The following is a 27695-nucleotide window of genomic DNA, read 5'->3' as shown; positions in this document are numbered from 1 at the left end:
CTCAAACATACTAAGTGTTAAACTAAAGTGGAGATTAAAGAAATATGAAAGTAAAGAAGATAAAGCTTCCTCAAGAATATTTAGAATGCTTTTTAAGGTTTGGTTGTTTTTTTGTATTTCGTAAGGAGTAAGGATGTTGACTACTTATCATGGGGATTTCCCCCCAAATTCCACAAATATCCTATTCAAACGTAATTCTGCCCACGTGAAACCATAGGCAAAGTAGTAATTACATTACCTAATTAATAGTTTTGATTGCAGGGACAGGTGGAGGCCTTCACTTCAAAGTAAGCAACCCCTGCAATAATTTAATACACACTTCCACTTAACCTTTTTACATGGTTCTCCCCAATCTTTCACATATGCCATCCCTAACATTAATATAAACCATTTAAAACTACCCAGTTCTTTTTTGTTCTTCCCAACTGTCTCTCACTTTTTAGTTTCTAAACTAAGATGGGGATCAAAGTTTTCATGGTTTCCTTCATGTTTACCACTATTCTGTTGTCTGTTTTGTACCTCCCCACTAAACTAAGCATCCCCATTACAAGGTTCAATCCTATGGCAACCTTAAACATTGTACACCCATCCAACAGGACATACCCAGTTACGTTTGCCTACTTAATCTCAGCATCCAAAGGGGATATAATCAAGCTAAAACGTACCCTACATGCTCTGTATCACCCTGGAAATCAGTATCTGATCCATCTGGATTACGAGGCGCCTGCCTCGGAGCACAAGCAAATTGCAGAGTTTGTATCCAATCACCCAGTCTTTAGCTTGGTTGGTAATGTTTATATTGTTGGGAAACCCAACTTGGTTACTTATAGAGGTCCAACTATGCTTGCTACTACTCTTCATGCTATGTCAATGCTTTTGAGATGCTGCAAATGGGATTGGTTTATTAACCTCAGTGCTTCCGATTATCCTTTAGTAACTCAAGATGGTATGGTGAGTGGCCTTGTTTCTTTTCTTTTTTTTTTCTTTTTTTGTTTTCCATCTGTTTGTATAATTGCATTAATGGAGTTATGACTTCATTTATGTTGGTGGGTTTTTTCAGATCTGATTCATGCCTTTTCTGGTTTGCCAAAAGATCTCAATTTCATTCAACATAGCAGTCAGCTGGGCTGGAAACTGTAAGAAATTGTTGTTTCAATCTTGTTTTGCCCTTTTTTAAAAAAAAAATAAAACTTTAGATTTCAATATGAATCTTATGATAAAAATACTGCAGGAATAAGAGAGGGAAACCCATAATAATAGATCCGGGGCTTTACAGCAGGAACAAGTCAGAAATCTGGTGGGTTATCAAACAAAGGACACTACCAACGGCTTTCAAGCTTTATACAGGTTTTTCCCCCATACTCCTTGATTATTTCTCCATTTTGTCCTCCCCCTTCCGTAGTTTGCCTTTCAAATTCATCTAAAAGATAATTCACTAGATCTCTACCATAGTGTGAGGTCCTGAACAAAGTGAAGAGACATTACATTGAAAAGTACCATAGTTCACGCACACGGTTCATGCATCCGAATACATTAAAAGATTTTTGGGGTTTTGTAAAAGTGGGTCCCTGTGTTTTGGGCATATTTTGAATCGTTTTTTGTTTATTGCCTTTTGGTCTGTGATTGTTTTCAGATAACCCACTGCCGACAAAATGATCATTTACTTATTTGCTTAAAATATAAATCCTGAAAGCTCAAGGTCCTAGTTCCAAAACTCCTAAAATTATCTTTTTTCTTTTATGATGTGGGTACACTCCAGTTTTAAGGGTTTCCTTAACTTGGACTTGTTAATCTTTTTGTAGTTCAAGTATTTTGCTTCAAATATAGACGAAGGCCCTACCCCTAATTAGTTGGAATAAGTGAGGTCAACTTGTTACTTGGTTGAAAACTCCAATAATTCTGGATAAACAAATGAAAATCTGAACCTTTTTTATATGGGAATTCTCAAATTGCACATGTACCTGATTCATGCAATGACTCTTACAAAGTGATATTAAACATATTTGAGACTTGGATTCTAACATTTACAATCTCTCTCTTTTTGAGATTTGATGTTATAAGGGATTAAAGGGAAGTTTGCCTTTTAGTCTTAACATATTTTTCAATCAGTAGGACCAAAATTATATGTACATCCAGTCAGTCATTGCCTTTTATTTTCAATATAAATAAAAATCTTAATGATTTTTCTTAAAACCAAAAAATTATTAATGTTGTGAATATATAAATAAAGTTGATAAATTTATTGAAAATTATATGTTTAATATATAATTTGGTACTCGAGTTTGACATTTTTTTAATATAGTACCTATGTTATTTTTTTGTTCAATGTGGTACTTATATTTGACCAAAGTTATATATTTTGATAACCAAATATAGCAATGTTAACTTTTTTAGTGGTTAATTCAGGTTTTAGGGTTGATTTGTTGAAAGTTAATTGCTATATTAGTAAGTTTGAATTTGTCATGATTTTGATAATAGAATGAATTTGTTTAATTTTACATTTAATTTGTCTAATATAGTCCGATGAATGTGATTTAATTTGGGTTTTATGGTTGCTTTGATGTTAACTTTCATAAAATCAACTCTAAAAGAATTAAACACTAAAAAGTCAACATTGTTACCTTCAAATATCAAAATTAATAACTTTAGTCAAATATAGGTACCACATTGGGCAAAAAAAAGTACGGATACTACATTATAAAAAAAAAGTGTTAAACTCAAGCAGGGGCAAAGTTAAAAAAAATTTAGGGGAGTCGAAATTAAATTGTAATTTTTATGAAGTAAAAATATAATTTTATCATTTTAATAATTTATATCTTTATAATTTTTAAAAGATTAAATTATTTTTTATTATTTTTAAGAGGAGCCGTAGTGTAATTTTATCTTTATTGATTTAAAATTTTAAGCGAAAAAAAATTAATACAAAGTTATATGAATGAAAAGTACTAGTGGTTTGAATTGCAAGTTAAAGATACGACAAAACCAAAAGGGGATGATTTCTTTGAAGATTGAAGAGGTTTTTATTGTGAAGTTGACCTATAGTTTTCTATTAGTGCGCTGGTGATGGTAGGCAAGGTTACTGAGTTGTTGCTTGCTGGGAAATTGATGATATAATCCCCCCACCTAATAGTGTTTCTAATCAATGTTGCGTGGCATTCCATCATTCTACCAAACTAGCCTTGTAACCTACATGTTGGGTTTTACCATTTTCATCAATCACCAAACAATGTTGTTAGCAAATCAAATCATAAGCTTTTTTTTTTTGTTTACTGTTCGATTTGAGGCAAGGTATGAGTTTGATACAGTATGTGTTCTTTGGAGATTGTCCTTTACATTTTCATGGATTGACTTCTTTTGTTTAGGTATTGTATTTTTCCTTGATTCAAAAGAGTTAAGGACTTTTAGATTTAAAACTATATCACATTCACCAAGAAACTTTACAGCATCACATGCATCTTTGCCTGACTTGTTCCATTTGGAATACACATGCTATCCTATCTTGTACTTAGTATAAACATTTAATTAAGACTTAATGGCTGTGATTCCCTTAATAACTTAGAATGTTTCATATATCCTTTATTCAATAAATTTGTCCTGGGTTTGACAGATTCTTTTTCATAAAGTTGAATGATTATCCATCAGAAATCACCATTTAAACCAATGTTAATTATCAACTCATCATTAATTTGGTTCAAAATCCAACAGGTTCAGCTTGGACTGTGATCTCAAGATCCTTTGCTGAGTACTCCATTGTTGGGTGGGACAACCTTCCTAGGACTTTGTTGCTTTACTATACCAACTTTGTGTCTTCTCCAGAAGGTTACTTTCAGACATTGATATGCAACTCAGTAGACTACAAAAACACAACAGTGAACCATGACCTTCATTACATCACATGGGACACGCCTCCAAAACAGCACCCAAGGTCCCTAGGACTCAAAGATTATAGAAGAATGGTTCAGAGCAGCCGCCCATTTGCCAGAAAATTCAAGAGAAATGACCCAGTTCTTGACAAAATCGACAGGGAGCTTCTCAAGAGGAGGCATGGAAAGTTTACATATGGGGGTTGGTGTGCTGAAAATGAGAAGAAACAAAGGGCATGCTCTAGTTTACAGGGTGAGAATTATGGTGTTTTAAAACCTGGAGCTGGCTCTAGGAGGTTAAAATCTTTGTTGACTAAAATTGCTTCAGCAAGGAGTTTCAGTAAGAGGCAGTGTAGACCATAGATTAATTCATTTTTTATTCTACTTATAATGAACCAATACAAATATAAATTTGTGTTTCTTTATTTCCCCGTTTTTTGAATGAAAAATAACTTGTGTTGTTACGTATAATTTAAAAAGCTTGAGTTCTTCTAATATCCCTTAAGTAGTCATCAAATATAAATCTTGAAATTGCTTCAAGCCAAAAATAAGTAATTTCCTGTATTTCTTACATACCGCTTAGAGAATCCGTTGATTTATATAAATATCTCTAATATGTGATATCAAACCCCCCAACATTTCGCCCTTTTTCATAAATCTAAAGAAGCAGCATAATTTCACATGCCCAGAATTTAACAATGTCCGGTCAAGAAGCAGGAATCTTTTCAGTGGCAAAATTTTGACCAATTTCGAATTACCAGAATTTGATGCTTCCTTTTCTTTATTGCGGGAGAAAATAAATAAATAACAAGGCTTTAATCCCATTTACCTTTACTACTTTCCACATTTAATGTTTAAATTAATTTTAAATAATGTATTTTTAAATATAATTAAAATATATTAACTTATTTTATAATTCAAATATAATAAAAATAAATTTTCAAATATCATATTAAAAGATTATGTAGATCAATAAATTTTTTTAATAATATTAAAAAAACTTAAATCACAACTAAAACATTTTTACTATTTTTAACATACAATATAATTTTATTGCATGCAATTATTATTTAAAATAATAACTAATAAACACTATTAAAATATATTCATTATTTTGATGATTCAAATATAATACTATATTATTAAAGCATTTCTATAAACCATAAAAATTTGATATATTATAAAATAAACTCTTCATTTTCTTAATATTCAATAAATTGATCAGAGTAATTTTTTTAATAATATATAATTAATATGTAACAAAAAATAACATCAAGTAAAAAATAAAAAAATATATTAAACTTTTTTAAATGATTATAATTGTAAAAACAAATTTACGCCAATTTCTACTTCTATTATAATTATTTTAGCTCAACTTTTTTAATTAATTTTAATTAGTTTTAAATTTATAATTATTATAAATTATATTTTATATCAATTTCTTTAATTAATAGTTCTAAATTAAATATTATAATTATATATATTATAGATAAACTTTTTTTTGGTGCAATGTGGTATCTTAGTTATAAATTGTCTCATTTTATTAAAAAGTGTACAATGTCAAATAAAAAAGTATCACATGTCACTTTCACGTTCTTATTACTGGTTATTGTGTTTTGAGATAAAATGAGATGAAATTGATAGTTTAAATTTCACCTTTAATTTTAAAAAATTAGGTATTTAAAGTAAGAAAAGTGTTATACTTTAAGTAACGTTTGGTATGATGGAAAATAGTTACTTAGGAATTTAATCAGTTTAAAAGTGATTCCAATGTTCAGTATATCAAATTTTATTTATTTTCTTTGGAAATTAACTTTTCTTTGGGAGTTATTTTCCCATTAACATGGCAATATGATTCGCATAATAAAATGTGGGAAAGTTACTTTCCTATTTAGATTGGAAAGTTCAAAAGAATATTAAGATAAAAATAACCCCATCTTATATTGGTTTAGGCTATTAGTCTATTAATAAACATAAAAAGAAGAAGTTATTACTTTCTTCCTTTGTCCGACTACTTGATATTCTCTATCACTTGCAATGGAACTTTTTCAAGTAGTATATATACATAAATTTTTAAATTTATCTAAAACATGTGTTATATATACATGATTTTATATGTGCATTATTATATTTAGAGAATATATGGACAAAATTGAAACAATTTAGCTTTCAATTAATATTATAAATTAAAAAAATTTTAAAAAAACATTAAAATATATTGTTAAATATTTAATTCAAATCTTTGTTAAGAATAAAGTTTATTATAAAATTAAATACATGAATATTATCTTTTATTAATAAGGGTAAATTCATAAATTATCATTACAGTCCTAGGAATGTACTTACTAAATCAAATGTGATAATGTAATTTTCTTGATATTTTAATCAATATCTTCCAATATATACCAAACATTGTAAAATAACTTTTCAAGCAATCACATTCCTAACAACTACATTCCAAAAAATTACATTCCATTAAAATCATAACATTAAAAATATCAAACATTACTAAGAGTCAATTTTGTAGTTCAACTTAAAATAAAATAAATATCTCCAATTTAAGGAGATTAATATGATTTTTGAATTCTACATTTCAAAATTTCAATTCCATTGAATAGTTACCAGTAAATTTAATTAATTTTTATTTTTGTTGAATTAGTAAGATTTAACTTTTTTTTGGCACAAATATCTTTGATCTTGTTACTGAATAAAGTGTGTACTCTTTTTTTTTTCTTTTTACGTTTGATTGTAAATTTATTAATTTAGAAAATGATATAGAAAAAAACTTAAGTAACTTTGTTAGAATTAAGTGACCCGAATCCTTATTTATATAAAATACTGTGGTAAAATAAAATAAAAGTAAAATCCCTATAGAATTATACTTTTTTTTATTTTATTTTAGAATAAGGTTTTTTAAACCTTATTAAACTCCATCTATTTGATATTGATTAGAATAAGGTGTTTCACTCCTATTAGAATATGGTTTTACAAGCCTATAAATAAACATAATCTACTCCTCTTATAATTAATTCGAATTCAACATAGTGAATTTTCTTCTCCTCTGCCCATGGTTTTTTCCCGAAAGGGTTTCCATGTAAAATCTGTGTTCTTTATTTTTATTTTTATTTCTATTTTATTTGCGATATATTGTCATTACCAAAGTTATATATCTACAAATTGGTATCAGAACTTTCGGGTTTTTCATCTCAATTACGGTAATGACATCTTTGAAGTATGAAATTCCGCTGTTGGATCACAACACCAGATTCATGTTGTGGCAGATAAAGATGCAGGCAATTCTTGCATAGATGGACTTAAAGGAAGCCCTGCTAGGGGTAGATAATATGCCTTCAACATTGACGGAGGAAGAGAAGAAGTGCAATGATTGCAAGGCGTCAACACAGTTACATCTGCATTTTTCTAACGAAATTTTATAGGATTTGATGAAGGAGAAGACTGCCGTTGGATTATGGAAGAGGTTGGAACAAATATGTATGTCGAAAACTCTAACTAGTAAGCTTCATATGAAACAACGTTTTTATGCTCATCGTTTGGAGGAAGGTGCGTCTGTGCACAAACACTTGACAATGTTTAAAGAAATTCTCTCAAATTTGGAGGCCATGGAGGTTCAGTATGATAAGGAAGATTTAGAGTTGATTCTACTTTGTTCGTTGTCTCCGTCTTATTCAACTTTTAGAGATACAATTTTATATAGCCGAGAGTCTCACACAGTTGATGAGGCTTATGATTCTTTAACCTTGTATGATAAGATGAAGCATATTGTGGTTAAAATCGACTCTCAAGGAGAGGATCTTATTGTTCGTGGGAGACAAAATCGGAATGCTGATGATGATCGTGGAAGGACACAAGAACAAAATCTTCGCGGTAAATTTAAGGGTAGATCGAAGTTTTCAAATAGAGGTAAAACTTGTAACTTCTGCAAGAAGAAAGGACACATTAAATCTAAGTGCTATAAGCTACAGAACAAGATCAAAAGGAAGGCTGTGAATCAAAAGGGAGGCTGATGTTGTAGAAGACTACAGCGATGGTGAACTTCTAGTCGCTTCTGTAAAAAATTTTAAAGTGAGTGAGGAGTGGATCCTTGATTCGGGCTGCACCTTCACATGAGTCCCAATCAGGATTGGTTTAAAACTTACGAAATAGTGTCTGAAGGTGTTGTTTTGATGGGAAATAATGCTTCATGTATGATTGCAGGTGTTGGAACAATTAAAGTTAAGATGTTTGATAAAGTTGTCAAAACACTTAGTGATGTACGACATGTTCCAGAATTGAAGAGAAATTTAATTTTGTTGAGTATTTTTTATTTAAAAGGGTACAAATACACAGCTGAAAATGGGGTTTTAAAGATTTCCATAGGTTTCCTTGCTGTGATGAAAGGGCAGAGAAAGACTGCTAAGTTATATGTTTTGCAGGGTTCTACTGTTACTGGTGATATAGCTGTTGTATCCTCTTCCTTGTCAGATGATGATAATACTAAACTTTGGCATATGCGCCTAGGGCATATGAGTCAAAATGGCATGGCAGAATTGTGCAAAAGAGGACTTCTTGATGGGTAAGGAATTTGCAAACTGAAGTTCTGTGAGCACTGCATTTTTGGGAAGCAAAAGAGAGTTCGATTCACCAGAGGATCCATAACACGAAAGGTATGTTGGATTATATCCATTCTGATCTGTGGGGGCCATCTAGAGTGCCTTCGAGAGGTGGAGCTAATTATATGCGAACTTTTATTGATGATTTTTCCAGAAAAGTGTGTGTGTTCTTCCTGAAGCAGAAAAGCGATGTGTTTTCCGCATTTAAGTCTTGGAAAACCATGATTGAAAAATAGACGGGAAAACAAATAAAATACCTCTGTATAGACAATGGCTTAGAGTTCTGTTATGATGAGTTTAATAAACTGTGCAAGTCAGAAGGGATCAGAGACACTTGACAGTTCGTCATACTCCACAGCAAAACGGCGTTGTAGAATGAATTAACGAGCAATCATAGAGAAGGTTCGATGTATGTTGTCAAAAGTCAACTTACCAAAGTCATTTTGGGCCGAAGCAGCCTCTACTGCATGTTTTGTGATCAACTGATCTCCATCTGTTGCCATTGAGAAAAAGACTCCACAAGAGGTATGATCTGGTAATCCTGCTGACTATTCTGATTTAAAGATATTTAGTTTTCCTGCGAATGCTCATGTTGATAATGGAAAATTGGAATCGAGATCCATTAAATGTGTTTTTCTTGGTTATAAAGCTGGTACAAAAGGGTATAAGTTATGGTGTCCTGAAAATAGAAAAGTGGTGATTAGCAGAGATGTTGTTTTTGATGAAACTGCTATGCTACCTAACTTATCTCTTAAAAACTCTTCCAATAAAGAAAATCAAAAGCAGGTGGAGCATCAGATTAATACAGAATCTACAACAGAGTCGACTACTGAAGCCAGTACAAAAATTCAAAATAGAGTTGCTTCTTTACCACAATGCTCTATTGCCAAAAACAGAACTAAAAGAGAAATTAAACCTCCAAAGAAGTATGTCGAGACTGATCTAGTTGCTTATGCTTTAAATGTGGTTGAAGATATAGATGCAAACCAAGAGCCATGTAATTATTCTGAGGTGGTTAGTTGTGAAGACTCAGAAAAGTGGATGTTTGCTATACAAGAGGAGATGGAATCACGACACAAAAATAAAAAATGGGATCTTGTGAAACTTCCTAAAGGTAAAAAGGTTGATCGTTGTAAATGGGTGTTTAAGAAGAAAGAGGGGACTCCAAGAGTTGAAGAACCCAGATATAAAGCAAGGATTGTTGTAAAGGGTTACAGTCAAATTTCAAAAGTGGACTTCACAGATGTGTTGTCTCCAGTTGTAAAGTATAGTTCGATTCAAGCTTTGCTTGGTATTGTGGCCATGCATGATTTGGAGCTTGAGCAATTAGATGTAAAAACTACATTTTTGCATGGAGAACTTAAGGAGGATATTTACATGCAACAACCAGAGAGTTTTATAGTCTCAGAATAAGAGGACTATGTTTGCTTGTTGAAAAAGTTCCTTTACGGTTTGAAACAGTCACCAAAATAGTGGTATAAGAGGTTTGATTCCTTTATGACTTCTCATGATTTTAAAAGAAGTAGCTTTGACAGTTGTGTTTACTTTATGAAAAATAGTGATGGTTATTTTGTGTATCTACTCTTTTATATTGATAACATGTTGATAGCAATGAAATATAAAGGAAAGATAAGAAATGTCAAAGCCCAACTAAGTGAAGAATTTGATATGAAAGATTTGGGACTAGCAAAGAAGATACTTGGTATGGAGATTCTCAGAGATAGAAAAGCAAGTAAATTGTACCTAAGTCAGAAGTGGTACATTGAGAAAGTTCTTTGCAGATTCAATATGTAGAATGCTAAACCAGTTAGTACTCTTTTAGCAACCCTTTTCAGACTTTCATCGGCTTTGTCTCCACAATCAGATGATAAGATTGAGTACATGTCACATGTTCCATACTCTAGTGTAGTGGGATCTCTCATGTATACCATGGTTTGTTCACGTTCAGATTTATCATATGCAGTTAGTGCAGTTTGCAAATAAATAGCGAATCCCGGTAAAGAACATTGGAAAGCAGTTTAGTGAGTTTTAAGATACTTACAAGGTACTACAAGAACTAGAGATGAAGTCGTTGGGTATGTTGATACTGATTTTGCTGGAGACCTCGATAGAAGAAGATCTCTCACAGGTTATGTCTTTACAATCGGAGGTTGTGCAATCAGTTGGAAAGCCACTTTGCAAACTATAGTCGCTTTGTCTACCACTGAAGTTGAGTACATGGCAATTACTGAGGCTTGAAAGGAAGCTATTTGGTTGAAGGGACTCTTTAGTGAACTCAATGAAGACCTTACAAAAGATTAAATGTTTCATGAGAGAACAAAACACATTGATGTTCGGTATCATTTTGTTCATGATATTATTGCTTGTGGTGATATTGTTGTGAGCAAAATTAGTACTCATGAAAATCCTGCAGATATGATGACTAATTCACTTCCTATAACCAAGTTTGAGCATTGCTTAGACTTAGTTGGTGTTCATTGTTGAAGATAAACCCTTAAGGGGTTTTATGGAAGAGGTGGAGAACTTGTTCGTTGAGAGTTCACGATGAAGAACTTGTTCATTAAGAATTCGTGTCAAGGTGGAGATTGTTAGAATTAAGTGACCCGAATCCTTATTTAAATAAAATACTATGGTAAAATAAAATAAAAGTAAAATCCCTATAGAATTATACTTCTTTTATTTTATTTTAGAATAAGGTTTTTTAAACCTTATTAAACTCCATCGATTTGATATTAATTAGAATAAGGTGTTTCACTCCTATTAGAATATGGTTTTACAAGCCTGTAAATAGACATAGTCTACTCCTCTTGTAATTAATTCGAATTCAACATAGTGAATTTTCTTATCCTCTGCCCGTGGTTTTTTCCCGAAAGGGTTTTCACGTAAAATCTGTGTGTTCTTTATTTTTATTTCTATTTCTATTTCTATTTTCTTTGCGATATATTGTCATTACCAAAGTTATATTTCTACAAACTTAAAAGTAATAAAAATATCAATGATGTTATGAAAGAAAGAGAAAGAACAAAGAAGATGAGAAAGGAATAGAAGTATGAGATTTTATTAATCAAATAGGGATGTATATAATACTTTTCTAAAATCTATATTTATAGACATAAGAACTATAAAGAAAATGAAACTCTGCTCTAATAAATATTAGAGTTCTAAAATATATCAAACTTATCTTGATATTGATGGACATCTACTTAATGATAAGATATTCATAACAGTCCCCATTAGAGGCCCATTGGTAGATAATATGCCTTGTTAAATTGTTAGTAAGATAAAAACCCCATGGGAAAAAAAACTTAGTAAAGGAAAAAGAGTATACTTATTTATAATACGCATATCATGTTGCCTCATTAAAATTCTTACTAGGAAAATCCAATCAGACAAAACCTCAGTTAAGGAGAAAAGAGTATTGCGCGTATTTACTCACCCTCATGAAAACATCACATAATATTTTTAAGTTGATGCATACCAATTCCATTGACAAGCTTCTCAAATGTGCTAGTCAGTAGTGCCTTAGTGAACAAATCCACCAAATTCTCTCATGAATGAATTTGCTGAACATCTATATCACCATTCTTATATATGTCATGAGTGAAAAAGAATTTCGACAAAATATGTTTCATTTTGTATCCTTTAATGTACCCTCCTTTTAATTGAGTTATGCATATTGCATTGTCTTCGTACAAAATAGTTGGAACCATTTTTCCAAATGATATACCACACATCTACTGGATATGTTGAATCATCATTCTTAACCAAAACACATTCTCGACTTGATTTATGCATTGTTATTGTTTCTGCATGGTTTGAAGTAGCAATTAAGGTTTGCTTTGTTGAGCACTATAATATAGTTGTAACTCCACATGTAAATATATAACTCATTTGAGAACGAGCTCTATGTGGATCATATATGTATCATGCATCTACATAGTTGATTCGTTGTGGCTTTGAACTATTTAGATAGAATAACCCCATATCGATCAATCCTCTAAGATATCAAAATATTTGTTTAACTCCATTCCAGTGTCTACATGTTGGAGAATAGCTAAATCTTGCTAATAAACTTACAATAAATGCTATATTAGGATGTCTATTATTAGCAAGATACATTAATGCTCTTATAGCACCGAGATATAGTACTTCGAGACCTAGAAGGTCTTCATCATTCTCATAAGGACGAAAATGATCTTTCTTCATATCTAATGATATTACAACCACTGAGGTACTTAAGGATGTGCCTTATCCATATAAAATCACTTTAAGATCTTTTCTATATAAGTTGATTGATGAAAAAGAATTTCATTTGATAAGTGCTCGATATGCAAGCTAAGAAAAAACTTAGTCTTTCCAAGATCTTTCATCTCAAATTCTTTCTTCAAATAATCAACTAGCTTTTGAAGCTCTTTAGGAGTTCCAATAATATTCAAGTCATTAACATATACAACAATTATAAAAAAAACTCCAATTTGATATTTTTATAAAAACACATGGGCATGTTGGATAATTTTTATAACCTTCCTTCAACAGATACTTACTGAGTCAATTATACCACATACGCGCAGTTTGTTTCAATCCATATAAAGATTTATCCAAATGTATCGAATAATTTTCCTGAGAATTTTTACATACTTATGGCATTTTAAATCTCTAGGGATTTTCATATAAGTCTCATTATCAAGTGAACCATATAAATAAGTTGTAATAACATCCATTAAATGCAAATTTAACTTTTCATGCATTGCTAGATTAATGAGATACCTAAAAGTAATTGCATCCATCACTAGAGAATATGTCTCCTCATAATCAATTCCAAGCCTTTGTGAAAAGCCATAAGATACTAATCGTGCTTCATATTGTAAAACTTCATTTTTCTCATTTCGTTTTTGCACAAACACCCTTTTATCCCCAATGGGTTTTACTCCTTCAAGAGTTCAAACTATTGGTCCAAAAACATAACTTTTTGAAAGTGAACTTAATTATGCTTGAATTGTGTCTTTCCATTTTGGCTAATCATCTCTGTTTCTACACTCTTCAATAGATTTTTGTTCAAGATCTTCGTTTTCATTCATTATTTCAACTGTAATAATATATGCAAAAATTTTGTCGATAATTATTTTATTTCAGTTCCCTATTTTTCTCGTAAAGACATAACTTATGGAGATTTCTTCATTTTCATTAGTTTCAGGTACCTCAACCTTTTCTAGGGTGTTATGATTAGTTATGTTTCATTCTTCTTCATTAGTACTTCCCTCTACAATACAATCATCTTGAATGTTTGCTCCTTTTTTTGCGAGGATTTATATCCTTGGAACCGATTGGTCTACCACGCTTCAAGCAAGGCTTATTTTCATTTGCACTAGCAGATTGTCCTACAAAGACATCAATCTTATTGGAGCATTTTCAGCTGGTATGCATACATATTTGGTCAGATATGTGATGGCTCAATGAGCATAGCTATGGCACTTAAAGTGCAAATAAATTTGAATCCGATAAACATGCATTGTGTACAAATTTGTGATATGAATTGATGATTACGGACAGATTTGTGTGCATTAAAACAATAATTAAATGTGTGTATATGCAGATATTTTGGCCTTGTGATATCTTGAAACCGTTGGATATAATTGGCATGTCATAAGATTGTGAATACTTACCCTTGTGTTTTGTGAAATGTCGAGCTAAGCTCCATTCATCGGGATATGTTGGTGTGTTGGAGAGTGCTTAGATTTATGCTACACTTATGGGATATGTTAAACTCTTTGAGTCATTGGTGTGATAGAGATCCGTGTATTCAATATGTGGTGATAGAGTCCAGTTTTATGTTTCATGTTTCCAAGTTGCCAAATTATCAAAAATTGATTAATATATGAAAATGTTGTGTGTAAATACATGTGAATATATAAGCTAAAATTGTGATTCATTAAAGCATGAATACGTTGTTTTATCTTGATGAATTGTCGTTAAATGAATTATATATATGAGTTGAGTGTAATTGCATGTGAAAGCATAGTTTTATGATTTAATGAAGCGTGATTCAACTTGATGAAAATATGATAGTGAATGTGCTTTATTGTGCTCTTGCTTAACTTATGATGTTGTGTATACTTTGTGGTACTTTCGAACATTCACTGAGCTTATTTAAACTCACACACTCCACACTAAATTCTTGTAGATAAGTAGCTCTTTCAGTGTGAGTGGAGTGACCAAGGAAGTGATCTAAGCAAGACATAATTTTTGAGTAGGTGGTTTTTGCGATTCTTTTGAACTCATTGAATAAATGCAATATGGGTTACATTTTTAGTTTTGATTATTAACATTATTTTATTAATTCTATCTTGGTATTAGATTGACAAAATATGGATTTTGTTTTGAACTTCTTTTATGACTAAATTGACATTTGAGATTACAGTTGATAATGCATGTTAGATATTCTTATTTAAATATATAGATGTGGCATGATAAATGTTTAAAGGATGTTAATAAGTTTAGTTAAATTAGACTATAATTGTATGTTGAGTAGAACATTGTTTTGAGTATGAATAACATTTTAACTTGTGAATTTTTGGTATTTTGGGTAAATGTATCGATACTCGGGATACAAATACCAATACCTCAAAGTTGGAAAATTTTCAAAATTTGATAGAATCCAACTTTAGTATCGATATCCATATATGAGTAACGATACTCGTGATAAAAATATCGATACCTACTCATTCGATATCGATACCTACATGGTTTTTTGAGATTTATTAAAAATGAACCTTAATTACGGTTAAAACTATTTCTATTCTCGTTTAAATGTTTAAATTAGCCATGAACTTTCTTTGAATGTTAATTTAGTAGTTGGCGCTCTTATTCGAAACCGTATATGCATGTGATTAAGTTCTGTTGGTTGATGTAGCATCATGTAACTCAGGTCCGGTGACCAGATCGAGTGAAGGGTGTTACATTTTCAATGGATGACCATGGGAATTCTTAATTATTTTTTGCATCATCAATGATCTAGGATGACCTAATCCGTCGTACTAAATAATAAATGAAATTGGATTTATAACATGTGCTTCAATTGTACTAATAGTTGTATAGTACAAACCAAAAGACAGCGCAAGTAATTTTTCCAAGATATATTTCTTTCTAGATACAACTTTAATGATTTGCAGATACTTTATATTTTTCTCACTAGTAGTCTCAATATGATATCCATTTCGACGAATATCTTTAAAGCTTAATAAATTTCTTTGAGACTTGGATAAAAATAGTGCATCATCTATAACAAAATATTTCCCTCGGGGTAATAATATTATAGCTCTTCCAAAGCCTTCAATTAGATTTGCACTACCAGATATGACATTAACATTTGTGCCACTTGCTATTAATTGAGAAAAATATTCCCTAACTTTAAGTATTGTATGTATTGTAGTAGAGTCTGCGAGACATATATCTTCATTCTTGATCTTGGGACCAACCAAAGACTTAGGGAAATTCATTTTCTTCATAAAAAAGTACACCATAAGTGATGTTCTAGAAAAGCACTTTATTCCAAAGAAAATATTAAAATTCAATAACATGAAAATATAATTTTTTCCTAAAAACAATAAATCAAATGTTCTAGAATTGGATAATATAAAAATATAACATTTTTCCTAAAAATAATAAATCAAATGTTTAAATCATAATTCAAATGTTGTTTTCATCTCGAACTTTTCTACCATCATTCTTAAAAAAATCTTTCACATCCAAGTGAGTAAACTTTGCAGGGTCTTTGAAGTCATCATCATTGTAAGCATATTTTGCTTCAGCATTATAATTGAGATCATCATCTTTGTGTTCAAAATTGGACTCTACATCATCATTTTGATATGTCAAATTTATTTCAACATTCTTTCCCTTCTTTTTAATGGAGGCTTAATATAGTCTTTTAAGATGTTCAATTGTACAAAAAGTATGCACCAGTGTCCTTTCATACCACATCAATAGCACAAATTTTATGTACTTTTTTGAAAGATTGATTGGACCACTTTTTTATTTCTTTTCAATGTTATTCTTCTTTTGATGGTCAATATTACCACTATGATAATAGTAATTATTACGTCCTCGACCACATCCATATTATGGCTACGACCGCAACCACGACCATAATTTCTTTCAACTTTAGAATTATTGTGTACTGCCACATTCACTTCTGGAGATGGAGCAGAACCAGTAGGATGACTTTCATGGTTTTTCATTAATAGCTCATTATTTTGCTCAGCCACCAAAAGGCATGAGATTAATTCAGAGTATTTCTCAAAACCCTATTCACGATATTAGTAATTTTCTCTCTACACAACTTTAATTGAGAGCTTATCTTGAATAATGCAGAGTTATACTCACTAATTTGACTGAGGTGTATCCAATCATAACGAGTTTTAGGAAGGATTACCTTTTTTTAATGGTCGTATCTTTCTTTCAAATTATTCCACAATTTAAGTGTATCATTTATGGTCAAATATTCTACTTTCATTCCTTCATTAAGCTGATAATAGAGGAAAATCATAGCTTTGCTTTGTCTTGGTTAGATTCTTGATTGCCTTGCACAATCATACTTAGAAGATCTTTAGCATGTAGATGAATTTCGGCATCAAGTATTCATGATAAATAGTTTTTCCCAGTTATATCAGGAGCCGCAAACTCGAGTTTTGCAATGTTTGAAATAGTTATCACCAAAACAAAACAAATTTAAAAGAATATTTATAAGTTATAAAAAAATAGAAATAAACCAATATATTTGATAAAATAAAATTAAAAGAAACTTTAAAAAGATTGGCGACAAAAGCATACCTGATATGGCAAACTAGTTAAATATATTCCTTGACATGTATTTTTAAGAACTTCAAGGCAGCTGAGTGGTAAGAAAGCACTTGAAATAGTTAAAAGGTTGTGGGTTTAAATCCTATTTCTCTAAAAATTTTGGTTTCTTTTCTTCTCCAGTAGTAAGGGATTTTATATAAAAAAATTAAGAGAAAATTAAATTCTCTTAAGGTGGATGAGTGGCTAAGGCTGAAAATTAAGGAAATTTTGGTGAGGCGCGAGTTTGAGAGTTGACTAAGGCAAAAAGCAAGGATTTTTTTTGGAAAAAAAATTAAGAGAAAATTAAATTCTCTTAAGGTGGATGAGTGGCTAAGGCTGAAAATTAAGGAAATTTTGGTGAGGCGCGAGTTTGAGAGTTGACTAAGGCAAAAAGCAAGGATTTTTTTTCGAAAATAAAGAGAAAGAACAAATAAAACGAGAGAGCAAAAGAAGTGTCCGATTTTATTAATCAAATAGATACTTCTTCAAAATTTATATTTATAGATATAAGAACTATAAAAGAAATGAAGCTCTACTTCTAATGAATACTAAAGTCTTAAAATACATTAAATTTATCTTAATTTTGATGGACATGCACTTAACGATAAGATATTCATAACAAAGGGACTGATTTTTTATTTCGATTTCCAGCCAAAGGTAACACAATGTATTGAATCTTTAGCTACTTGGAACAATAGTTGAAATCTATTTTAATTTAATTTAATGTTTTATGATGTCAAAATAAATATTTTAAATTTAAAATAATAAAAATAATTTTAAAAAACACTATATAAAAGTTATTTATTATTTTTTGTTTACTTGAAATTTTTTTTAAATATTTAAGGAGAAGATTTTGGAACTTTACCTGATAATCCAAAAGCAATTAAACAAGGCACGTTTAAAAGAAAACTCTACGGCTTAGGCCCTGTATAATAAAGTGTTGAAAAAAAAATCTAATCAACCAAAAATTAATATTTTCAACAATTTAATTTTCTAAACTTGTTTGATAATCCAAAGTGAAAACTATTAGATTTTTTTTTCAAAGAAAAGTGTGAAAAATGATAAGTAGATAGGGACCTACTTATCACTTACTATGGAATAAATTTAATTTAATTTAATTTATTTCATTTAAGATTATATTATCCTTTATCAAACAGTTTAATTATATTCATTTGATATTTTATCAACATTTATTTTGTAACACCCCAAAAATCATAGGGTTAGAATTAATAAAATCATTAAAAAGCAAACTTTAGTTTAGGTGCTAGAGTGCTTAGCAAAAGAGCCAAGATTCAAGCCTCACTTTTTTCATTTTCTCCTATTTTTTTCAACAACTAAGAAACAAAACCAAGCTAGTATAAGTATTAAATGTGGCAGAAAATGACTAAGAATGGGTAGTAGCCCAAAAGTTAAACATCACTTCATTCCCTTTAATGTCTTAAGTTCTATTCATGCCACTCTCTCATATTTTTTCCCATTTTTGGAAATATAGGTAATTTACCTAAACAACCCTTTAAAATTTTCTTAACCTAGCCATTTAATTCCTTTCTAATCATATTAGAATTTTGGTTTTCCTTTTCAACCTAAACAAGAATTGCTTTCCCCATTTCTTCTCTCTTCTACATCTTTCCCTAGGCAATTATTTTTTGATATTGCTGAAAATTTTATTTTGATCTCGAGTTCGAAATGAGTCTTGTTCAACTGGTTTTCTAATTAAATTAGTGTAACACCGTCAAATTTTGTTTCTAACGTGCCAAGATCGGTAAGCATTCTTATTTCTAATTTCTTAGAACCCTGGAATTTTGAAATAATATCGTTCTTAACAATCTTTCAAATCAGCGATGAATTTTTTACAAATATTTTCCAAAAGTCTTGATAATTTTGATAAATCTTGAAAATCGAGACAAAATCAAACCTAGCCCAAAGCACTCGGGTGTGTAGGCCACCCGTGTGGACTACACAGCCCCATAGATGGTCATGCCACCCTTGAAACCCTAGGATTACATTCTCACACGGCCTAGGACCTCTCACATGACCTGCCACAAAACTATGCCAACCTCGTAGGTTGAATTTTTTAATGTCACACGGCTACAGTCTCTCACACGACCTAGTCACACGGCCGCGTACTCCTTCCACACAGCCTAGGATTTCCCACACGGTCTAGTCACACGACCGTGTGTCCCCTGGAACAATGAATTTATAATTTTGACCCAAAATTTTATGTTTTTATCAGATTAGTCCTTGAATAGGTTTCGAACTTTTTTTAGTGAATTAAATTATACAAATAGGTCCTTGGTGATATGAGATATACTAGAATCCATGATTGATCGATTTAATGTGGTATCTATTTATAGTTATAAATATTTTCATGAATTATGAATATTATATGTTACATTTGTATCTATATACTTGTGACATGCCCTATATTATTATCAATATTGAATACATGAAAAACTTGAACTGCTACTGATTAGCCATGTGATAGTTTACTTAATATGCCATAATTCATTACATGGGTTGATTTTTCATGAACAAAAGACGATCAAGCAGTATATCTGCAAGAAAAACAACAAGTGCTGAGCATAGCCATGCGACAGTTCTTATATGCAAATTGATGTGTACCCACAGTCAAAGGCCGATTCCAACAATGAGTTTATGCTGTAAAGTCTACAGCCAAAGAAAATTAAGTTTCATCTGTAGGACTTTTTTTGTGAACCCATAGCCAAATGCGAGTTCCAACCGCGACGACTTGTTGTGTGTCCACAGCCAAATGGTAGTTATTATCTATGAACTAGTAGTGGTTTATCCACAACATGGGGAATTCCTACTGTGGTGTGTAGTGGTGAGGTATATTTATTTTGTTTTAAACCTGAATCTGTATGTGTAACACCCCAAACCCGACCTAGACATTATGGCTGAATCTGGTGAAGTCACATGGAAAGGGATTTGAAGATAAGGTTTTCGAGTTTAAAAACCATTACAATAAGTTAGCTTTTATTTAATTCGAAAAAAAACTAGTTGATTTGCTTTAAAACTTGTATCATAGCGGTAGCTTTTGTAATCAATTAATTTAGGAAAAATCATTTCTATTTACGAAAAACCTTAGTTTTTAGAAAAAAAAACATTGTTTTGTGGCGTTGCAGTTTTAAAAAAAAATCCATAAAAAAGTATAAAGTCCCAAATTTAAAGCCAACCAGTCCATAGTCCAAAAGATACATCAAAAACCCCAAATAAGTAATAAATTCAAGGCATTAACGGAAAACAGTCTAAAATTTACGTGTGGCCACCGTTGAGTCCTCCGCTGCACCGACCTGTCAAGTCTGGGGATTACCTGTACAGATTGAACAGAGAAAATGTGAGTTTTCGCAAACTCAGTGTGTAATCCCCATAGAAAACATGCATACAGATAATCAACAAAATTCAGTTAGATACAGTCTGGGGCCTGTGCCCATCACAGAATTAGTTTGGGCCTTAGCCCATTCAGATATAGTCTCAGAAATAGATTAGGGCCTTGGCCCATATCAAATACAGAATGCAGATACAGTAAATCAGAATCCTACCCACTAGCCTCTACACACCATCTCCGTCCAACCCTACACACCATGTGGGGATTAAATCAACCCACCCATCCCAACACACCATACTGTAACAAAATGTGGCACATAATCAGAAGGTTACAGCTGAGCTGCCAGATAACAGACTTAATAGCTTTTCAGACACTTCCTCCAAATATCATCAACCCACCCCGATGCAATGCAACATACAAAATATGTCATGCCATTATGCAATTAATAGTACATACATTCAGATATCATAAGTCATGCTCGGTATAGAAATCAGACAGAGAGATCACATATATAGGGGTCTAAGTAAAGCTTACCGACCCTACAGTAGGTCCACAGTTGACTTGGGAGACCCGTGCAACCTTACAAAACTTTTCAAAAAAATGGGCTCATACACCCATGTGGCCCACTAGGCCGAAATTGGCCTTGGCCACGTGATCCTTTTTTAATGTAACCCGTGCTAGTTAATTATTCATAAATGTTTTCACTATTTACTTATATGTTCCTACGAAGTTAAATACTTGAGTCACTGTTACTAAATTATTTATATTTTGAGCTATAGAATTTCGAATTAAGATCCGCTTGATGTCTTTGAAACTAGACTCAGATACTGTTCTACCATAAAATTTTCAGAATTTTTGGTTCTGCCAATAAGTACAGTAAAATCTTCAATCTTACCCCTGTTTTGCTGTCTGATAGCTTCATCCCTTCTTTGCTAAAAATTAATTATCTCTTAGTACAAAATTTGGATGATGTTTCCATCTATTTCTATTGAAAATAGACTCATTAATAATTTAAACATGTAAATTTTAACGCTTAATTATTTTTCTCAAATTTTTTATGATTTTCCAAAGTCAGAACAGGGGAACCCAAATTCAATCTGACCTTGTCTCACAAAGTTTATTATATGTCATCATTTACAATTCCATTACTTACACTGTTTCTTTTATGAGAAACTAGACTCAATAAGATTTAATTCCATATTTTTTTCATCCTCTAATTCGATTTCAACAATTTATGGTGATTTTTCAAAGTTAGCCTACTACTGCCATCTAAACAGCAAGCAATTTCAATTTCGGTTTTTCGCTGAATCCTTTTTTTTTGCGTTTCGGGTACACACCTGATTTTGTTTTATGCTAAAACAGTCCCGGAGCACTCCAAAGCCTATAATCAAGACACTCAACATCAATTTAATAGATTTACAAGCGAATTGACAACCAAGAACAAACTGAAACCCAACTTACCACCAAATATAACCCTCCGTTTAACTATTGTCAAGATGAGAACACTGAATTCACTAGTCCGAGCCTCCCCCTACACCCAAACCACAGAGAAAAAGCATTACCACTTCAGCCGTTAAGAGATTCATGACAGAAACGAAGAGAACACTTACCAAAACTAAACGAGCACTAACCGCATGTGAAAATGAAGGAAAATAATGGATTAGTGGAAAATCAAGAAGAAGAAAAAGAAGAGAAAGATGGAAAAACTTAGAGAATTTTTGTAAGAGGAGAGGGAGACGAATAGACGAAAGATTTTTTTTGGAAAAGAGAGTCAAAATTTGGTTATGGGAAAAAAAATCCTGATAACCCCCAAAATCCCTTAATCTTCTCCCCTAATTCCCACTACATATCCACTACTCAGAATCCCCCTATTACACAACTCTATCCCAAAATCTGAGCAAAAAAATCCCTTGCCTACATAGGGATTCAAACACGAGACCTCCACCATAATAACACACCATTTAACCACTAGACCAATAGGCCCATTCTGATGTAATTTACCCAACAATCAAATAAAAGCCTATGAAACAAGAGTAAGGCCTAATTCATTCAAAATACTGAAATTTTCCCAAGCGAAGGTTTGAACTTGGGACCTCCCAAACATTCCTAGAACACATAACCAATAAAGCTGACAGATATTTGTATCATATTTTCACAATAACAAAATTAGAAATTTTGAGGCGTTACAGTATGGCATCATATAAATCATGTGCATACAAATCTGGAAAATTATGTTATGATATATGTGAGAATCTATATATATCTATATATGCATGAAATATGGTTGTTGTGGCAATTCTAATGATTTGATTATCCTAAAAAACTGTTATTGTGATTTTTGATATATCAATAATGGTTGCATTTGGAAAAGCGATATTATGAACTGAATTGTTATCTTTGATTATTCTATGCAATGTTAATTAATGTGTCTTAACAAATGTCACATTGATTTTGTTGCAAATGGACTCACACTAAGCGTCAAAGCTCACGCCCTTTAATTTTCATCCTTACAAATAACCCACCAGGTTAGGATGTAGGCATGATATCTAGAGGGTCTCGACAGAATCCATTTTATTTCTAGTTATTTTAGGCTTAATCTTTTGATTTATTTTATTATTCAAAGATTATGATATTTTATTTTATCTGTGACAAGGGATTTAGGACTTAGGATGTTTTTTTTATTGTTGTATGACATTTAATTATGATTTTAATTAGGACATTAAATTTTCACTATTAATTGATTATGCATGAACCCCGATTTTTTATTAAAAATTAAGTAAATACCATCTTTTTCACTACTAGAAGATAATTAAAACATTGAGAGATAATAAATCAGCATCAAAACTAAGTTTACTACTAAAATTAAATGAATATTTTAAATCAACTCTTTTCAAAAACTCCGATAACCCTGTTAGGCCATCTTGGTGGCTGATGTAGTTTTCCAAACTTGGGTCTAACTTCTAAGACGGGTTGAGGAGGTTACATATTTTTTCAGCACTTAATTTTTGTATAATTCCCCAACTTTCTTAAGTTGAATTGTTAAAATTATGTCAAATAATTTGATGTAGTTTGGTGGTTTAGTGCTTCAAATGTCAACTTTAGGTCCTAAGTTCAATTCCCTTGTTATTGGAAGTTTCCCATCAATTTTGAATTATGTCAAACTTGAGTCATAGGGCTTATCTTTTGATTTTGTGAGTTTGTTAACAAGAATGAGCGTGTTGATTTAGTAGTAAGGCATCAGTTTACCCATAAGTCTCGTGTTTGAATTTTTGTGCCAAAACGAAATTATTTTTGTTGATTCTCCTACTGTGCCACCCACGGTAGTAGAATGTTGGTGAAACTAGTGGCCGGATAGGATAGAAATTGTTTAGATTTGTTAGGATTTAGGTAGTTAATATTTTAGTTTTACTTTTATTATTCTCCCTAATTTTTCTCTCCATTTATCATCAAAATTCCCCCACTCCTTTTTGCAAATTTTTCTTTTCTTTCTTTATGTTTCTGTTATTTTCCTTTTCTTCTTCTTTCTTTTCTCTTCTTTCTTGCTTTGCCAATTTTCTTTTTGTCGTCACCCTTTGTTTCGTCCGTTCTCTATGTTTTTTCAATCCTTCGGTGTTGTGTGTCGAGCGAGGATTCGCATTTCCATTCTAAGTGTAGGTTTCCAATGTAAATACTTTGATAGTAAGGGGAAATTAGTTTTCATACGTGGGGGTGTTAGGAGTTTTAGATTTTTTTAACGTTCGATGTTAATTGTTCTGGGTTCTTCTAGGTGAAGAGTGTGAAATACGTGACCCATCAGCGACCTAGCTGCTATTTGGTCACTGATTCTTACGGGGTAAGTGATGAATGTCAGTTATGGAGATTACTTTTGTTAAGTGTAAATTTCTGAATTAAAGTTTTGGTATTAATAATTGGTTGTTAATCGAGTTGGTGTTGATGTTGTATAAGATTTTGTTGTTGTTTTAGTGCCGATATTCCAGTAGCATTAAGGTCTGTGATTTTAACCCAAAAACATTGAATTGAACTCAGAAATTCTAAAAAAAAAAAGTTGTTTTCAAACTGTAGTTTGTATCACATGACCGTATGGTTGGTCGTACACTACATGGGCATGTGGTCGGCCATGTGGAGCACACGGGCGTGTGTGATTACACGAGCAAAACAGGTAGGGCATGTGGGCCACACTATTGGGCCGTGTGGGCTACACGAGCATGTAGGTCATTTTGGTAAGTTTGTTGGGCCCAATTTCGGGTCGAATATGAGACTCTGAAATCAGATTGGTAATTATTTTGTGAACATGTAAGATTATAAAATCTGTAAGTTTAAGTGTTAGTATGTTAGAAAGCATGACCTGATAATAAACTTTATGTAAGCTATTTGATATGATCTGTGATGTTGACATTTACCTATGCATGTCATATTTCCTATTTTAATGAATATATGTTAGCATGATTATGCATGTGCATTGGGGAGGATTCGATTTGTGTTGGTGGAAGCATATTTTGGCAGTATTACTGCATTTTTGGCAGTTTAACCGCAATATCAGTCTGGCAGCTCAGCTGCAAACTTTCTGTGTGGTATACCACCACATATTGGTGTGATTGAATGGATGGTCTCTAGTAGTCCTATTTGGTGTGATAGGTTGGACAGAGTTGGTGTGTAGCGAATGGGTTTAGGATTTATTCTATTATGATATATGCTTTTGAACATATGAAATTTCGTTCTTTCTATTTTAATAAATGCATATGAGCATGTTTTAAGATAAATTCTCTATGTAGGCCAAGACAAACATTGGGCTTCTAGCTCACTTTATTGTTTTACAACTTTTCAGGTAATCATTAGGCTTAGGATTTGGTGGCAATTCCGAAGCTCGGTTCAGTTAGTTGAACTTTAAGTATGTTTGATCTTTACTACAAACTTTATGGACTTTCAAAGTAATTATTTTATTTTTGGGACATTTATTATTGTTTTTTTTTGTTTTTTGCAAGTTTATATTTTTAATTGGTGTTTTCAACAAGTCAGCATAATCTATGAAACTTAATGTTTTTCAAAAAACATTAACTTCAAGGGATTTTTCTGCTGCAAATATTTAATCGAAACATTGTTTTTTTCGAAATAAGGAATTAAGGCAAAATGGTTTAGATAAACTAATTCTTTAAGAAAATATTTCAAAATACACTCATAAATTATTGCGACAAACATTTTTTATTGAAATTGAAGTGATGAAAGTTTTTGGTTTTATTTTAACCTTCATAATTCAACCATAACGTTTAGGCTAGGTTTGAGGTGTTACATTTTCAATTTAACAAATATAACCTTAGGCTCAAAGAATATCAATTGATGATTAAAGAGACTCTTGAAGCTTTCAACTAAAAGAAAAACCCATATTAATTCATAGTGAATTTTCCCTTGCGTTGTCTACATTAAAATGGTAATAAATTGAGCTATTGAACTCGAATTGACGCATTTCAAAATGTTACTGCGAAGTTAAGAGAGAGCTATCCGATCCATAATAAAACAACTCAATTCATAAATGCATGAATCCCATACAAATGCATGGAAAATTGGATGATGTTCTAAACTTAAATTCAAATAAGTTTACTTCTCCTGCTTCGTATAAATTTGGGTTTTTTTTATATATCTTTATTGCCGAATTAGTGTCACTAACTCAAATACACAACTTGGTCAAGAATTTAATAATACCTAGATTATATAAAAACTTTAAAATTTCATAAAATTTATTATTTTTTTAGAAATTTGGATTTTTAATGTTTTAACAGTTGATTAACCAGTGATTTTAACTTTTACAATCGTAAAGATATTTAGGTTGATTGAGTTAGTTTCACCCATCAATCAGGTCTCAACTCAGCTAAGAAATTATCGAAAATTCATTCCTTTTATAAAATTAGCTTTTAATGTCACATGTATTGCATGTGATTTTACGTGTTTAATATTTAATTATTTTTTAAAATATTATATTTTTAATTACATTAATTAGCATAAAATATTATTTATTTTTTCAATTATTGAATATAATTAAAATATATTAACTTATCAAATCAAATATTATAATAAAAATTTTCAAATAATTAAAGCATTTTTAAAATATTAAACATACAATATACTTTTACTTTATGTAATTAATGAAAAGTAACATTATTCAAATTAATAACTAGTTAACTCTAATATTAATTAAGTGATCATTATTATGCTTAGGATTCTATTCAAAAATAACTCTATTTTACTTCAATAAAATTAGCACAATTTTTGTTTATGTCAACATTTTTTTTAACTAATAATGATAAATTATAATTATAATTATCATAAACTTTTTTTTCCTATATTTTATACTTTGAGTTTTATTCAAGTAATAACTCTATTTTAAAATTAGTGCATTTTTAAATTAATAATTGTAATTTAAATTATAATTATTTTTAAATGTGTAATTATCACAACTTCTATCAAGTTATAATTATTTTTAAATGTATAATTATCACAACTTCTATTTTATTTCAAAATTTTTAACTAATAATTTTAAATTAAATAATATAATTATTTTTAAATGTGAATTTAATAATAAAATTGAAAATAAAGGGTATTCTCGTCAATTTAAAAGTTTTCCAAACTTGTGTTTTTATATATATTATGGATATTAAACATAGTACTATGAGGATATTTTTGTTATTTTAAATTTTTTATATTAAAATTATTTTTTTTTCTAATTTTTATGGCTTTTAATAATTTGTTTTTTTTTGTAAATTTTATGTTTATTAATTAATTTCTAATAATTATTATGAATTTTAATAAATTTTAATGATTTTTTTATATTTTTATATTTTTATAATTCTAGAATGAATTTAGACAAATGAGTATCCAGATTCATTGTATACAATTCTAATTTTTTTTAAAAGCAATTCTATTTGTTTTGACGACTGCCACCTTAATTTTTGGTGCTGACGTGAAGTCTGTTAACGGTTACATCAATATTGTCATTAAATACTAACAATTAACATTAGCCAAAAGATCTATTTGACCAATTTTATT

The 27695-nt window shown here is 30.9% G+C and overlaps 1 protein-coding gene across 1 annotated transcript; it reads left to right on the top strand.

Annotated features, from left to right (window-relative positions):
* The first annotated feature begins 289 nt into the window (after nucleotides 1-289).
* Nucleotides 290-4334, top strand: LOC107913616 (beta-glucuronosyltransferase GlcAT14B). The gene is made up of 4 exons (XM_016842265.2): nucleotides 290-946; nucleotides 1061-1136; nucleotides 1232-1347; nucleotides 3706-4334. The coding sequence occupies exons 1-4, from the start codon at nucleotides 457-459 to the stop codon at nucleotides 4224-4226; spliced, it is 1203 nt and encodes a 400-aa protein (XP_016697754.1). The 5' UTR covers nucleotides 290-456; the 3' UTR covers nucleotides 4227-4334.
* Nucleotides 4335-27695: the final 23361 nt, after the last annotated feature.

Source organism: Gossypium hirsutum, chromosome D11 (assembly GCF_007990345.1).
Source record: "Gossypium hirsutum isolate 1008001.06 chromosome D11, Gossypium_hirsutum_v2.1, whole genome shotgun sequence".
Classification (NCBI taxonomy): domain Eukaryota; kingdom Viridiplantae; phylum Streptophyta; class Magnoliopsida; order Malvales; family Malvaceae; genus Gossypium; species Gossypium hirsutum.
The sequence above is the reverse complement of the archived record's forward strand: the minus strand, read 5'-3'. Positions and strand labels throughout refer to the sequence as shown.